At 34.2% G+C, this 18,130-nt stretch overlaps 1 protein-coding gene across 7 annotated transcripts in view; it reads right to left on the bottom strand.

Annotated features, from left to right (window-relative positions):
• ATRX (ATRX chromatin remodeler) overlaps nucleotides 1–18,130 on the bottom strand; it is a 300,724-nt gene that overhangs the window by 83,816 nt on the left and 198,778 nt on the right. For all 7 annotated transcript variants that reach the window (XM_040467879.1, XM_040467878.1, XM_040467882.1 and 4 more), the window contains 5 exons: nucleotides 12,830–12,976; nucleotides 12,489–12,666; nucleotides 4,774–4,911; nucleotides 2,807–2,982; nucleotides 1,290–1,407 (listed from right to left, as the gene is read on the bottom strand). In XM_040467879.1, coding sequence (XP_040323813.1) covers nucleotides 1,290–1,407; nucleotides 2,807–2,982; nucleotides 4,774–4,911; nucleotides 12,489–12,666; nucleotides 12,830–12,976 — 757 coding nt within the window. The remainder of the gene's footprint in view (nucleotides 1–1,289; nucleotides 1,408–2,806; nucleotides 2,983–4,773; nucleotides 4,912–12,488; nucleotides 12,667–12,829; nucleotides 12,977–18,130) is intronic.

Below are 18,130 nucleotides of genomic sequence, written 5' to 3'. Positions count from 1 at the left end.
AAAAAAGCACTTCTGTAAAACACTAACATTCAAATCCTATTTTCCCCAAAGCAAAATAATGCTTGAGGACCATCATTATTCTGTTCTCTAAAATGCCCTGCTGTTAAAAAATTAAAATAAAATAAAATGTACTGCTAATATGAAGAGTATCCCTTTACTGATACAAAGCATCATTTTAATATGTGTGTACATACTTCCACCTTCTATTATTTTTTTGATCAATTATTTTATTCACAATGGCTAATGGGTACTTTCTAACCTGTATCGCCTAAATAAACCTAACGTATCACTTGGTGAAAGTTACCAGAATGAAGTGACTAAGAAATAAGAAATCTCACTTCAGACCAGAGGCTAGGTTTTGCTCTGTGAACAGCGACAACCCTGGGCACACAGTCATGGACACACACACAGACACATGAGCTTACTGATGATAACATTAATACCTATCCATTGTATTTTTTTTTATTTATATATGAAATTTATTGTCAAATTGGTTTCCATACAACACCCAGTGCTCATCCCAAAAGGTGCCCTCCTCAATACCCATCACCCACCCTCTCCTCCCTCCCACCCCCCATCAACCCTTAGTTTGTTCTCAGTTCTCAACAGTCTCTTATGCTTTGGCTCTCTCCCACTCTAACCTCTTTTTTTTTTTTTCCCTTCCCCTCCCCCATGGGTTCCTGTTAAGTTTCTCAGGATCCACATAAGAGTGAAACCATATGGTATCTGTCTTTCTCCATTGTATTTTTTAAAAGCCCATAGAAAAGAATAAGAAGTATTCTTATCTAAAAGATCCTCATAATGAAACCACCAAAAAACCAAAAAACCAAAAACAATTTCTGTCAAGCATTTTCATGTATTTTAGGCATTTGTGTATATTTTTATTATAATGTTGGGAGCATAATATATGTCCTGCCTTGAATTTTGCTTTTTTTTGCCTTTTATTATTGTGGTTCAATTTTTTAAATAATACACTGGACTTTTATATACTTTCTCTTACATTACTCACTAATAATTTTCCTGAAATAAAGCTCATTACAAGCTAAGAGCATTATTCAATATACTTTGTATGTTTTTTTCACCAGTTTGCTCCTTAGTTTATTTTGACAATTTAGTGTTTTTTAAATTAGAAATAATTTGTGCTTTTACAAAATAATCATACCCATGTGATTCAAATGCACAATTGAAAAAAAAAAAACAAATGACATGGTAAAATTACTAAAACAACATCCTTCAGAAAAAGAATGTCTTTAGAGAAAATATAAAAATAAACTAAGCATATTTGTTACCTGTTAAGTGATCTAAGTAGTACTGATAGAGCTTGCACTGAATAGGAGTCATTCTCACAGCTAACACATATTCATGTTTTGGAGGCAAGAACTTTGTTAATGCTGTATAATCTTTCCTCTGTAATTAACAAGAAAGATAATGAAAATTAGTTAACCTAAATATATGAAAGGAATTGACTGTTCAAAGAATTATCATTGCTTGCAACTAAAAGATATGCATAAACAGGTACCAAACATACAAGAAAGCATTTTCTTAAACATATTTACCCTCTTTAATCACACAATGATCATCATATGATTGTAATTATTATATTTCATATGACTATACAATATGATGTATTGGTAATAAGAGACTGCAACACACCAGGCAGGTTTTAAATTGAAGTGGGTCATATTACCAACCAAGTAATTTATGTTTTCAAATGGTCTCCTCTATATAGAAAAAAGAAAGAAAAAACGTGGGAAGGGGATATAGTAGGCAGTGTTAAGAAAAAGACTTGCTTTAATCATACACTAAAAACAATGAATCAAAGTCTGATGCAGTCTGGGTTGTCCTTCGGGTAAGATGTGCCAATATACCAGAGAATAACACACAACTTTAGGGGAACTGTTTACCCACTTGAGAAAGCAAGCCATGTATAAACACCCTTGAAACCATTTAATTATAAGAACAAGAAATAACAAACACGAATGTGCTAGATACAAATGACTACTAAACCAGGAAAACATTGCCTAGGTAGCAGCAGCAATACAGAAACAGAGGAGTTGCTAGTACCTGTGGCTAGCCTGAACAAACAGAACGACTGCCTTATATGATGGTAGAATATCCAGCCAGGAAAAAAAAAAAAAAAAAAAGAATATCCAGCCAGAAGCACAGTCTATCTCTAAAGATTTGTTACATCTGTGTGGCTATGATTAATATCTAGTGTCTGAAGAAAATGTGCGGATCTTAAGATCTACTAACTGCTGGCTCAAACTCTATATACTTATTCACTCACCAATAGAGGCTCACTAAATATCTGTATGTAAACAGTACTAACTAACCCATTCAGGTTATTTTATTACTTCAAATTAATAAAACTGTTTCTTCAGGATTTTGTTAAAAATGACCCTCTCACAATTCATAATTGCATTTCCTACAAATATTTCAAATAAGTGAGGTTCAAGCCACTATACTATAAAATTAAGGTGAGCATAGGAATTTCTTAATCTAATAGCTGTGTTTCTTTTACATACTCCCTATCTTAAAGATGAGAAATCTAAACATTAACATATTAAAATATGAAGCTATACACTTGGTGAATTAATCAAGTATGCTCTAAACCTCACAATGGAACTCTTTTTTTGAAAGTTCAATGTTTCAAAAACTTTTGAAGACAATGCTAGGAGATTTCACTATAAAACTATATATTGAAAAAAGAGGAAAGAAAACATAAAACAAAGTTTAAATTCAGAAAACATTTGGGATTGTAATCTAACAAAGCAATGATATTTTATTATATGAAACATATTTGTACCTGAACACATCCAGCTAACATCTCATAGAGAATGTGAGCACGCTTTTTCATCACTCTGACATCTACCATGGTAGAATCTGCACACTGACCATTTTGGATTGGATTTATAAATCGATTCCTGAACTCCTTAATGGATCCCAGCAAATTTTCCTTGATAAAGTTAACCATGCAATGATCTAAGAGAGAAGACATTAGTTCACTAACGACAATAATAGCTAAAAGGGACTCAGATAAACTTTCTGATAAAATGTTCATGTCAAAAACACATGCCATGGAAGCATTAGAATTAAGCTACAAAGAACAAACAGTAAACTGAGTATAGACTAAACATTGGTTATAAGTCAGTTCTGGAACTGGATTTCCAAACCAGATGAGAAATTCAAATAAAACCATCACTATATTCTAGATATGAATGTTTAAAAAAAACACCTAAGAACATTTTATTCTACTTCCCTGTTCTTTATAATAGATATGGAGTATGAAACAAGTATTCTGTAATTCTAACCATGATTTTATGGACAGCAAGGGTATCTAGTGAAAAAACATATATATTGAATCAAAATAATAAAATCAGGTAATAAGCCACTATACCAAATTTTGTATTAACTGTTCTAGTTCCAGAAGCTCTTAACAGAGTTATCAGCTGTCCTATACAATATAAGATCACAATGTGAAATAGCATTTTTTCACCATTTCAATATAAATTAGCAGTTATTACATCAAAATTGATATTTACAGGATGCAAAGGACTCTCTTAGAAAATTCTAAGAATATATAATTAGATATTAAAAGACAGAACATATTCTCATTATAGCATAGCCCTTAAAAAGTCATGAATAATATGGGTGCCTGGGTGGCTCAGTTGGTTCAGCATCTGACTTTGGCTCAGGTCATGAGTTGGGAGTCCCACATTGTGTGAGCACAAGCCCTGCTTCAGGTGCACACGAGCCCCACTTCTCTCTCTCTGCCCCTCGATCACTGTGTCATCTCTCTCTCAAAAAAAAAAAAAAAAAAAACTAAAAAATAAAGTCATGGATAATATTGAGAATTAAGTGCAGTTCAATCAAGAACTAGGAATGAACTCTACATGCAGTATCACTTAAAGCAAAGTTCTACGGGAGTAAAAAAATACTTCTTTGTGAATTTCACTGTCAAACACCACTGGTTTGCTTTCTTCACTGTATCATAAAACTCTTCTAACTAATGTTTTATTGTTTTTGCAATGTGAAGTAGCATTTCTACAAATGAAGTAACAGAAAAGGGGGAAACTGGAACAGATAAAAAATGAAGATAAAATATAGGTTACAATGAAGTAATAACCAGTATTACAAATAATAAAATAAAAAATAATTAAGTTACTAAAGGGCTGGAAATAACAAAAAATATTGCAACGGATTATAAATAGGAAATTTCAGTTTATTAGCTGAATATAACTCCTGTTCCCTCAAGTATTCTCACACATATGAAAATGAGAGAAATTCACAAGTCACCTGGGTTCACATCATCTGTCCTCAGTCTGAACAAATTCTATGCTGACACAGATTCGACATAGCTCTCCTTTTCGCATGTCCACATTCCTAAAAATATTCACACTTGGCATTTCTTTTCAATTTCCTATAGTACCTCTCCCTAAATTATAGTTTGTTACAGTATCTCCTGAATAGTCACCAATGCATTTGTACTTTTAAAGCCATCATTAATACATCTGATAATTTTTATAGATTTCAAATTCTATGTTTATATTTGAACATTCAAAATGGTATACCTTTTGACTATGGTTTACCATTCATATTTATAAAGCATTCCACTTGAAATGTATGGTATTCTTTCATAGAAGACTAAGATGGACCTATGTAGATCATGGTCAGAGACTATACTAGACAGAAGAAAGGCAAATGGCAAAGTGGCAAAAATAATATCTGAGGCAATGCCAAAACTCTACAACGTAACTGCAGATATTAACTCACACTCAATTAGGTTATTTTGAAGTGGTGTTCCTGTTAAAATAATCCTCCTCCTTGATCGTATAGAATTCATAGCTTTTGAAACAGCAGATGCTTCATTTTTCAGAATATGGCCTTCATCACAAACAACAAAGTCAGGGCCTATAAAAATGTGTAGAAAAAAACAACATTTAAGCTGAAAATGTAATCCATTTAAGTAAATAAGTTAACTCTTTAAAGTGCTGCTCTTGTGGGAATAAAACAACACGCTCATAAGAACAGTCATGTTTTATCTGCTGCTATATTTGCTGTATTTTGTAATGTGGCACTAACTAGTATTAATTATATCCCAACAGTAGAGTAAAGTACTACTACAGATGGTACTTAAGATTCTCTGAATAAGAATATAAAAATAAAAATAGAAGAGTGTAAAGATCTCTCCAACATATTTAAGGTATTTGAAAAAACAAAATATATTAATAACTGGAAAACAGTAGCTAAAGATATATTACAGCACAACATATCAAGTTAACACAACTGCCTAAGACTAAGCAATTCATATATATACGTGAAAAGACAAATTTCAAGCTACATTTTAAGAAATACTGTATAAATCAATTGGCTATGCAGTATCTTCCATGTAACTTATTCCAAATAACTAATACTCTTTGCAGGGAGAAAATTTAATTGATAAAGGACAGATAAATTGATTGTTATATGGCTACAGGATGGGGGAGAACACTTTCCAAGCTATAAAAGACCTTACACCTGAGAGTAACGTCTTCAAAAGAAATACATCCACTTTCATAACATATTATTGCTTCCTAAAGCATTGTTTATACACAATTTGCTTGCTGGGTAACACACATACTACTTTAAATATTGATTTCAACAAAAGCAGTTGTCAAATTACTCCCCATCTGTTAGGCATTAGAGAAAATTCATCTTCTACATGATTTCAAAAGTAAACATTTCAGTATGATTGGCCAAATAATACAATTATTATTCAGTATTCAGATGGGGCTACACAAATATTAAGACATTTTAAAATTACTAATATACTTTCTAAAAACAAAAATCTACACATAGCTTTGTATGAAAAAGCTACATACTGGTTTCTTTTGAATCCTAAAAGTTTTCAAGAAAGAAAAATTGTGTTTTACACAAGTGACTTAACTGATTTTCACCATCTAACATTCAGCGTCATGAGGGTATGCTAAAACAGGTACTCCCATACAATCTTTGTGAGCGTCTAAATTACCATCTGACATTTTGGAAGACAACTTTACAGTATCTATTAAAATGTAAAATAGTGTACCTTCTGACCCATTATTTCAATTTCTGGGAATTTATCCTAAAGATATACTTCGGCAAGTATCCAAAAATACATAAAAATATTCTGTGAAGCACTGGTTGTTATGGTGGAAAATTGAAAACAACCTAAAAGCTTATCAAAGGGTGTTAATAAAATTATGATTTAATGGAATGTTGCAGAACTAAAATTAATGATATAGATATCTATGTAATAACCTGGAAAGACATGCCAAAATATATTAAATAAAAAGATGCAATGTGCAGAATGTATGTTATGCTGTTTGTATTTAAACAACCACTTCAAACAGGGTGATTTTATCTATGTATACATATATGTAGCAAAGGACTAAACCTGCCCAACCTTTGCCTTCAGCAGCTGGGAGGTAACCTCTAAACTTGGAATATGCTGCCTGAGAAAATGGTCTTTGTTTACTTGGATGGCTTAGGACACACACCAGATAGTCTAAAAAGGTGAATTATCGGGGCAACAAGGCCTTTGGCATCTTCTTGACCTTTAGAAGGGGTAAAGACTAAGATCACTCACATGGGTGGTCAAACATGTCTTTGTGACCAAGCCCAAACTCTAAACACCAAGGCCTGGATACGTGTGCTTGGTAAGCAACGCTCTGTATGTACTGTTACACATCATTGCTGGGAGAAGTAACTGTGGTCTGCACATTTCCACTGACAGATCAGTAGGATTTCTCCTGGATGCCCTGTGACTTTTCCTGTTGCTGATTTTAATTTGTATCCTTTCACTGTAATAACCAACACAGCTTTTCTGAGTTCCATGAGTTCTAGTTAATTACTGAACCTGAGAGTGGCCTTGGGACTCTAAACACTGCAATATAAAAAACATGCCTGAAAAAACACCCACACAATCTTCTTTAAAAATGGGCAGAGGACCCAAAGAAGACATGCAAATGGGCAACAGGTACACAAAAAAGACCTCAACATCACTAATCACTAGGAAAATGCAAATCAAAACCACAATGAGATATCACCTCATACCTGTTAGAATGACTATTCTCAAAAAGACAAGAGATAACAACTGTTGGTGAGGATGTAAACAGAAGGGAACGCTTGTGCACCATTGGTAAGAAGGTAAATTGGTGCAGGCACTATGAAGGTTCCTCTAAAATTGAAAAGTAGAATTACCATATGAAACAGCATTTCTAATTCTGGGTATATATCCAAGGAAACAAAATCATTATCTCAAAGAGATATCTGCACTCCCATGTTCAGCCAAGACATGGAAAAACAACCTAAGTGTCCACTGACGGATGAACTTTTATTTTTTAATATATACCTTTTCCTTCTGTTTGTATTTTGCTTAAGAACATGTATTGCTTTTATAATTTAACTTAAAAAGAACTATTTATTAGTGTGGCAATGGAAGGCAAGGGGGCCCTTTTCCTTAGTAGGGCTATCTGAGCGAATAAGAGTAGGAAGACAGAATAAAAGCAAATATACTCATGAATAACCCTGAATCAACAAAAAAGCTAGAAGATGTTATTCATATTCTGTTTACAAAGATAGGAATGTACATCACATTCTAATATAAAAAAGTTTTAAAATCTTAAGAAGTTTTAGGGGGCCTGGGTGGCTCAGTCGCTTAAGTGTCCGACTTTTGATTTGGGCTCAGGTCATGATCTCACAGTTCTTGAGTTCGAGGCCCTGCATCGGGCTACGCACTGGCAGTGCAGAGCCTGCCTGAGATTCTCGGTCTCCCTCTCTCTCTGCATAAGTTTAATAATCCTGAATATCTACTTTCTGGAAAACCTTCCAATGATCTATGAATGAAGTGGTAGGATGTGAAAACAGCTATATTTAGAAATCATAATAGAAAAAATAAAGGGAGAATGCAGTCATGCAGTTCTGAAACGGGATATAGCAAGAGGCTTGAAGAAAAGTTCTTCTGTTCAAAAATCAAGCCTGAGTGAAATAGTTCAATACACCATGGAAATCTGTCATTATTTTATTTAATTACCTAGGTCTATTTTATTGTTTAAATCAAATAGTACCTTGAATTAATATTGTGTGTATATATAAAGGACTGAAGTACTGATAACATGCTACAAACCAAATAAAGCTTGAAAGCCTTATGCTAACTGAAAGAAGTCAGATATTGTATGATTTCACTTTTATAAAATGTCCAGAAATATTTTTATGAAATCTCCACAAAAGGCAAATCCACTGAGACAAAAAATATGTTGGTAGTTTCCAGGTGATAGGGCATTTGAAAGTGACTGCTAATGGGTACAAAATTTCTTTTTGAGGTAAATGAAAATGCTGTAGGGTTCAACAAAATAGTTGTGATAGTTACATAACACCGTAAATATACTAAATGCCACTGAATTATACTTTAACATGGTTAAATGGATTTTATGTTATGTGTATTTTTACCACAACAAACTCTAGTCATTAAATTAAAATGAGATAATGTAGATTAATACTAAAGCTACCACAATGAATTAATGCTTAGTGTGACTTAACGTTAACTGTACTATGAATTAAACAACAACAAAAAGCTAGTAATGAGGTTATAAAGAGATAACTCTATTCATTTGTCAAAACCCATTAAACTCTACATTACAAAGTATATACTTTCATGTGTACAAATAATAAAACACAGAAACTAACCTAAGTGACTTTAGAAAATAACGTTTTAACTATAAATTATTAAACTATAGACAAAAACAATCAAAAACACTGTACTATAGTGGTTAAATCTGTTTCTCACATAGAAACAACTGTGAAACAATATGGTTAACAATTCTGAAATTACTTTAGTGTGTAATGAAACTGAACAAATAAACGGATGGCAGGTGGCTGGAGCCAGAATTCCCATAGTTGGAAAGACAAGTAACAGATTAACGATGAAGGTGAAACTGAACCCTATGACACTGGATTAGAGTCAAAGACACCATTACAAAATCAAATTTATCTCTATACACACACACAAAGGGATAGATTTGTGCATAGACATAGATTAGTACACATATCACCTAGTTCTGTCTGCTTAGAGGACTTAAAAGCAATGATACTCCAGTAGTGACAAACACGACTAAGCAACAGATCTTGGTTTGTAAACACTATTTTACAATAAGAGAAACCATGGCACATTACTGAAATGGTTAATTCTGGGGTAGGGGGCGGAGACAATATAACATGAGCCTGGAATACCTTATAGTACCAGAAAGTAATGAAGTGCTTAAAACAACAACAAAAAGAATGAAATATCAAAGGGATACACGAACCAATCTACAAATGTGAAAGAGCTCCCAATGGCCAAATAGTAACAATTTGAACAGCAAAATAACATTACAGTCTAAAATATAAACTAATAATAGATTATTAGTCTATACTGCTATAAATCAATGATTGATTATATAAAAAGGAAAGGACAAATATTTCTTAAAGAAAACTTCCAAATTTTATGTGTAGATACTGGCCACTAAGGGAGACAGAGCTTAATCCCAGCCTTCCCCTAACTTGGGTAAGCTAGACTTTGTGACTGACTTCCAAAGAACAGGGACAGGTAAAAATAGCAGATCCAGTAATGTCATGTCATTCTAATGTACTCCTGATATGATTGTGATAAGAAGGGTGTTTCACCTCTGGTAAATTTTTTCAACAACCTGTAACTCCAAACTAATTACAAGAAAAACAACAAATACACACTAGTGAACATAAAATAGGATACTTGCACAGTACTCAAGACTAACAAGATAATGAAAAATAAAGATAGAAATTGTCATAGACCAGACAAAACTGTGAAGACAAGCCAATTAAATGCAATGTGGTATACCCTGGATCAGATCCTGGAATAGAATGCAAACAAGAAAAATGGTCAAATTCAAATATAGTTTGGTGTTTAGTTAACAATAAACCAACACTGTATCAAGTTCTTAGTTTTGACAAATCTACCATGGCAATACAAGCTGTTAACAGTGGGAAATCTGGATGTAGGGAATATGGGAGCTTTTTTTACTATCACTTCAAGTTTTCTGTAAAAAATTATTCTAAAGTAAAACATGTTTAAAATGTCACTAAATGATTTACATGGAAATAACAAATGTTACTCTTCACATTATGAGCTTTAATTTTTTTTTTTAATTTTTTTTTCAACGTTTATTTATTTTTGGGACAGAGAGAGACAGAGCATGAACGGGGGAGGGGCAGAGAGAGAGGGAGACACAGAATCGGAAACAGGCTCCAGGCTCTGAGCCATCAGCCCAGAGCCCGACGCGGGGCTCGAACTCACGGACCGCGAGATCGTGACCTGGCTGAAGTCGGACGCTTAACCGACTGCGCCACCCAGGCGCCCCGAGCTTTAATTTTTTTAAATGTATTTCCTCATGAACAAATCACAATATTAAGCGTTTGGACACTGTTGTTTTAACTATTCCAAAGCAACTTTCTGAAAAATATGTTGCAATACTATTCACTAGCTTAAAGTTCTCTGACAATAAAACCACCACAGAACTTTTAGACAAATATTTTAATCACGGGAGAAAGATAAACTCATTGAGCCTTAGATTTACAATGGCAATGTTACTTTGGTGCATGTTAGTTACATCATTACCAAAAAAAAGAGGCAAAACAGTACAAACATTTAGTTCTAAGATTAATAAGGTCTGAGAATTTAATGTATAACATGGTGAGTATAGCTGATAACACTAAATTTAATTGTAGGGAATTAAAATTTGCTAAAAGAGTAAAACTTAAATGCTCTCACCAAAAAAAAAAAAAAATGGGGTGAGTAAATATGTGAGGTCATAGATGTGTAACTCAAAGTGGTGAATCCTTCTGTTAGGCAGGAAGCTAATGGGCAACAGGAGTATGGACCTTAGACGTCTTGATGGAGAGCCCCAACTGAGGACCACCCAGGGACCACCCTATTCCACCCATGTAACAGTCAGTTTGCAATTACAGCATCCCAACAGAGGAAGAGTTAAGTTTGTTGTGCGTGTTGCACTTTTGCAGAAAGCAGCTGCTTGTCCTTATTTGACCTATGTCTCTAGAATAGAAATAATGCTGTGGTTTCCTACCCCATAAAGGTGTTTCAAATACATATTGGGAAAGGACATGCACAGTTGGCTAATTATTATATAATCCAGGCCTGTCACTCAAATGTTGCAAACCTAGGAACTACCCAAAAGAAAAAAAAACTGATATAAGCCCACACTGAGGAGTTTCAGGGCCTCAGTCTCTCTGGAGTTGCCAGCTTCTCCCTTGGAGTGTACTTTAATAAAACTTTGCTCTGCTTTTCTTTCGTTTCACTGCTCTGTAATTATTTAATGTGGCAGCGAGAATAGCAAGCCACTTTCCTTTTCCATCTAACTCTTGGTAACACTTCCAAATGTATTTATATGTCAAATCATCACATTGTATAATTTAAGCATCTTACAATTCTGTGAATTACACCTGAAAAAAATGTGAAAAGAATATAATATAAAAAAATAAATGAAAAAAAGGTAAAGTGATGGATTCTAAAGAATACTGTTATTCTGACAGTGAAAATTACATTTTCTCAACACACATCTAAAGCCTCAATAAGTGTCTTAGTGTAATTAGATATGTTAAGATAAAGTTTAAAAAGGAAAAAATAATTAAAAATTAATTCATTTTGTGGGGCACCTGGGTGGCTCAGTCGGTTGAGTGTCTGACTTTGGCTCGGGTCATGATCTCGCAGTTTGTGAGTTCGAGCCCCGCATCAGGCTCTGTGCTGACAGCTCGGAGCCTGGAGCCTGCTTTGGATTCTGTGTCTCCCTCTCTCTCTCTGACCCTCCCCACCTTGCACTCTGTTTCTCTGTTTCTCTGTTTCTCTCTCTCTCTCTCAAAAATAAATAAAAAGATAAAAAAAATTTAAAAAAAGTAATTAGTTTTGCAAATAGTACAACTTGCTGCTTTTCCAAGTGCCAATTAAGAATTAAATATTTGGATCTTAATGTCCTAAGGTTAGACAGTGCTGCAAATATTAACTTTCCATAGTGATGACACTTCAAAACATAGTGGGGGGGACCATGTAGCAATTCTTCTAATGATATAAAGTTGGGAAAGAAACTTAAGAACTGTTTTCAGAGTATGGAGAGAAGTCTTGTTATCATCTAATATTCAGACAGCTGGAAGAAAATGCAATTGTGACATAGGTACCTAATGTAATTTTACTTATTAACAAGATCTCCCATAAAAACTTCAAATACTTCCAGACTCAACAACTGAATTCTCAATAGCTGGCAACAGTAAGGGTGCTATCACCTTAATAAAATTTTACTAAGAAAAAAAAAAGAAAGAAAAAACCTGAAGGATAAACAAAAACCAGCTACTTACCAGTTGCTCAATAAAGTAGTTACCTGTTAAACAGAACATCAGCAATTTTTTATTCAACTTATTTATCTCAGTGTCTCTTAATATATTACCTGGATCAACCAAAGCTTTGTTAAAGATTTCCTTAAGTTTCCTACTCTTCACATTCCTTCCTTGAGCAAGATTTCTGTACATCTCATAGCCTATGATCATAACACCACCATCTTCTTGCCATCTCTGCAGCATGTAGCTTCTCTCTTGAGGACGTTTCACAGTTGCTAATTCAGAGACCTTTTGTGAGAAAATAAAGATTTTTAAAGGTAGCTATTAGGAATGTAGGAATACTACTTATTCCCATGTAAACATGCATCCTTAATAATTAAAAATCCTTTTCTTTTACTATATGAATTTCTTGCAGTTATTTTAATAAGAGAAAATATTTAAAATATAATACCTCAAGCTTCTCATCATCTTTTAATCCTTCCTGCCACTTTTCAAATTCATTCATCCAATTCAAAGCGGTATTAAGAGGACAAACCACTAAAGCTGTGCTGAAATCCAATTTGTCACACAAAAGAACCGTATGAAGAAAACTTACCACCTACAAAAAACCAAATTAAGTTACCATCTTCAACTAAAATACCAGTAAAAAAGTTAAAATAAATGAAACAATCTTACGATTTAATAACTTGGTTTTCTTCTACCTTTAAACAATAAAGCAACCAATCAAAGCTCACAATGTCCAAACAAGGCAAAGTACATGGAAAGAGATATTATAATATATAAAAAGATGGAGTTTGACTACATAATATATAAGGTTCTTCTAACCTTAAAGCTTCATGATCCTATGATCAATAATAATAATAATAATACGAATATAAGAAGTAACCATACCAAAACTATGACGAAGTTGCTGGTCTCCACACAACGTCTATCCCCACAAATGTTCAGAAGCTACCATCACCCATTCAGAAGAGAATTCTGCTATGCAGTACTTTTCTATTTTCAAGTGTTCTAACTTGATACCTTGGGAAGATCGAAGCAGAGTACAAGGACCCTAAGCTTGCCTTATCCCACAAATACAACTAGATAACTATCAAATCATCATAAATACCCACGAAACTGACCAAAAGCCTGGCAGGATAAATTCTACAAATAAAGGTAAAGAAGAGGCCACATCGAAGAAAGTAGGAAGTGTGGAGATGCAGTTTAGGGCAGAAAAGGATCATGGTCGCTGTGGCAGGGAAGGAGCCATGGTTACGGAGAAGGGTAAGGGGCAGAATATCACACAGTAAAGCAGACAGGGAAAATGAAACCCACAGCAACTGGCTTAGAAAGGGAGGGGCTGAATTTCATGAGTTCTTGAAAAAAGCGGGGCTTAAGTTTTAAAGGTCAGCAGTCATTGCTAAAATGGAGCCCTGAAGACACTGCTGCTCTTGAAGAGAAGGCAAACAGCCCGTGGGCATACAACATGGAAAGAACGAATTAAAGAGCAACTGGAGCACACAGTGGGGAAGATATATGCTTATCTCAAACCACATCCCAGCACTCACCAAGAGACCCCTCCAGGAACAAAAAAACTGGCCAGCACCATTTCTCTGTCCTAACCCTGAGCATAAGCACTGGCACTCCCTACCTAACTTATTTACAATAAGCCCCCAACAACAGCACTCCACTGGAAGCACCCCTCCAAGTCACCCCCAGACCAGCCCAAATCCCTGTTCACACCAAGTCCCCTGACCAAGGAGTTTTCATGGTCTTGTTTTAGCAGCAGTTGCAACAGTTCTCATTCCACAAGCAGACCAGAGCACACCTAGTTAAAACTCACCATATTCAGACCATGGACCAAACACTGCTAAGATAAAGAGAGCCTCTGCAGACAACTGGCCTGAAGGATAAAGCAGCCAGGACAAAACAGCAAAGCACACGCAGCACCCATTGGAGTTAGTCCCAGAAGCAACAGACCCTGGGGAACATGGGACACTATATGGCACAGCACTACAGGACCTCTTCTTCATAAGGCCATTACCCTAAAGAACAGGAGATGTAGCTTACTTTTCTAACACAGTGAAACAGGCACAGAGACACAGACAAAATGAGAAGACAGAGAAATTTATCCCAGATGAAAGAACAAAATAAGGCTAAGGCCAGAGATCTAAGTGAAACAGATATAAGTAATTAACCTAAGAGAGAATTTAAAGTAACGATAAAAGGATATTCACTGGACTTGTGAAAAGAGAGGAAGACATGAGTGAGACCCTTACCAGAGAGATAAAGAATAACACAGCAGAGATAAAACTCTCAATAAACAATAGGCTCCCTGGAATGAAGAGCAGAATGGAAGAAGCACAGGAATGAATTAATGACCTAGAGGACAGAGTAATGGAAAGTAATCACGTTAAACAAAAGAGAGATAAAAGAATTATGCAAAATAAGAACAAAATTAGGGAAATCAGTGACTCCCTCAAACATTAATAACATTTGTATTTATATAACCCCCAAAAGAAGATGACAGAGAAAAGAGGGCAGAAAATTTATTTGTAAAAATAATAGCTGCAAGCTTCCCTAATTTGGGGAAGGAAGCAGATATCCAGATCAAGGAAGCACAGAGAACTCCCAACAAAATGAACAAAAGCAGACCCACACCAAAACATATTCTAATTAAATTGGCAAAATATAGTGGAAAAAAACCAACTTTTCAAAGCAGCAAGACAAAAGACAACAGTGACATACAAAGGAAAACCCGTAAGGCTATTAACAGCCTTTTCAGAAGAAATGTTGCAGGCCAGAAGGGGCTGGCATGAAATTTTCAAGGTTCTGAATGGGAAAAATCTGTAGCCAAAAATGCTCTGTCCAGAAAGGCTATCATTCAGAATAGAAAGAGAAACAGAGTTTCCCAGACAAACAAAAACTGTAGGAGTTTAATGACCAACAAACCATCCCTATAAGAAAATTAAAGGGGACTCTTTTGAGTTGAAAGGAGAGAAAACATGACAGTATAAAAGTAGAAAACACAAAAGCATTAAAAATGAACATCACTGTAAAACATCAGTAAAAGAACAAATAAAAGGATATAAAATATGGCACCATATACAGAAAACATGTGGAAGAGAGCAGGAAACAATTGGTTTGAACTTAAATGACCATCAACTCAATATAGACTGTGATATGCGGAAGAGGCTATAACAAACCTAATGATAACCATGTATCAAAAACCACCAATAAACATGCAAAGAATACAGAGAAAGAGATCCAAATATATTAAAGAAAATCAGAAAAACAAGAAAGAGACAAAAAACAAGAAATGATCAGAGAAAATCTTCAGAAACAATCATAAAACAAATAATAAGATGACAATAAATACATTATCTATCAACAATTATTTTGAATGTAACTGGACAAAATGCTTCAACCAAAAGACACAAAAGGACAAAATGGATAAAAAAAAATAGGACTGATCTATATGCTACCTACCAACAGCCACATGAGAATGTCTATTCTCACCACTTTTATTCAACATAAAACTGAAAGTGCTAGCCACAGCAATGAGACAACAAAAAGAAACAAAGGGCATCCAAATTGGCAAAGAAAAGGTAAAATGTTCACTATTTGCATATGACATACTATAGAAAACCCAACAGATTCCACCAAAAAACTACTAGAACTGACAAATGAATTCACTGAAGTCACAGGATACAAAATCAACATACAAAAATCTGTTGCATTTCTATACACCAATAACAAAGCAGCAGAAACAGAAATAAAGAAAACAATCCCATTTACAATTGCACCAAAAACAGTAAGATAACTAGGAATAAACCTAACCAAAGAGGCAAAAGATCTATACTCTGAAAACTATAAAACACTGATGAATGAAGCTGAAGAGGACACAAAGAAATGGAAAGACATTCCATGTTCATGGATTGGAAACACAAATACTGTTAAAATGTCTATACTATGCAAAGCAACCTACACATTTAATGGAATCCCTATCAAAATGCCACCAGCATTTTTCAGAGAACTACAACAAATAATCCTAAAATTTGTATGGAACCACAAGGAACCCAAATAGCCAGACCAATCTTGAAAATGAGAGGTAAAGCATTACAATTCCAGACATCAAGGCATATTACAAAGCTGTAGTAATGAAAACAGGATGCTACTGACACAAAAATGAAATATAGATAAATGGAACAAGATAAAAAACCCAGAAATAAACCCCAAATTATATGGTCAATAAATCTTGAACAAAGCAGGAACAAATATCCAATGGGAAGAAGTCTCTTCAACAAATGGTGTTGGGAAAACTGGACAGCGACATGCAAAAGAATAAACCTTGACCACTTTCTTACAGAACACACAAAAATATTCAAAATGGATAGAAAACCTAAACGTGAGACCTAAATGCATAAAAATCCTAAAATAGAGCACAGGCAGTAAGGTCTCTGACACTGGCTGTAGGAACATTTTTCAAGATATGACTCCTGAGGCAAGGGAAACAAAAGCAAAAAATAAACTGGGCTTCATCAAAATGCAAAACCGCACAGCAAAGGAAACTATCAATAAAACTAAAAGGCAACTTTTAGAATGGGAGAAGGTATTTTCAAATGACATATTTGATAAAGGGTTAGTACCCAAAATATATAAAGAACTTATAAAGTTCAACACCCAAAAAACAACCCAGTTAAAAAATATTCAGAAGATATGAACAGACATTTTCCAAAGAAGACATAGAGACAACCAATAGACAAGAAAAGAAGGTCAACATCACTCATCATTAGGGAAATGCAAATCAAAACTACAGTGAGATATTATCTTTCCTCTGTCAGAATAGCTAAAATCAGGGGTGCCCGGGTGGCTCAGTTGGTTGAGCATCCAACTTCAGCTCAGGTCACGATCTCACAGTTTGTGGACTCAAGCCCTGTGTTGGGCTCTGTGCTGACAGCTCGGAGCCTAAAGCCTGCTTCGGATTCTGTGTCTCCCTCTCTCTCGGCCACTCCCTGCTCTCTCTCTCTCTCTCTCTCTCTCTCAAAAATAAACATTACAAAAAATTTATTTAAAATATTTATTTTAAATTTATTATATTAAAATATTTTAATATTTTTATTATTAAATATTTAAATACTTAAATATTATTAGATATTAATATTAAATATTAATTTAAATATATTAAATATTGTAAATATTTAATATATTTAAATATAAATATATGATATTTAAATATTTAAATATATTTATATAAATATATTATTAAAATAATATTAGAGATTAATTATTAATATTAATATTGAATATTTAAGTATTTAAATATTTAAAATATTATATTAAAAATATTTATTTAAATTTTTTTTAATTAAAAAAAAGAATGGCTAAAATAAACAACACAAGAAAAACTAGTGTTGGTAAGGATGTGGGGACAAGAGTCCTGCTGCACTGTTGGTGGGAAAACAAACTGGTGCAGCCACAGTGGAAAACAGTATGGAAGTTCCTCAAAAAGTTAATAATACCAATTACACTACTAGGTATTTACCCAAAGAATAGAAAAACACTAATTCAAAGGCATACAGACATGTATCCATATGCTCACAGAATTATTTACAACAGCCAAATTATGGAAGCAGTCCAAGTGTCATTTGGTAGATGAATGGATAAACAAGATGTGAGATCTCTCTCTCTCTCTCTCTCTCTCTCTCTCTCACACACACACACACACACACACAGAGGAGTATTAGCCATAAAAAAAATGACATCTTCC

The sequence above is a fragment of the Herpailurus yagouaroundi genome, unplaced genomic scaffold (assembly GCF_014898765.1).
Source record: "Herpailurus yagouaroundi ecotype Mexico unplaced genomic scaffold, PumYag 67623, whole genome shotgun sequence".
NCBI classification, from domain to species: domain Eukaryota; kingdom Metazoa; phylum Chordata; class Mammalia; order Carnivora; family Felidae; genus Herpailurus; species Herpailurus yagouaroundi.
Note: the sequence above shows the minus strand (reverse complement) of the source record. Positions and strands in the feature narration are given on the sequence as shown.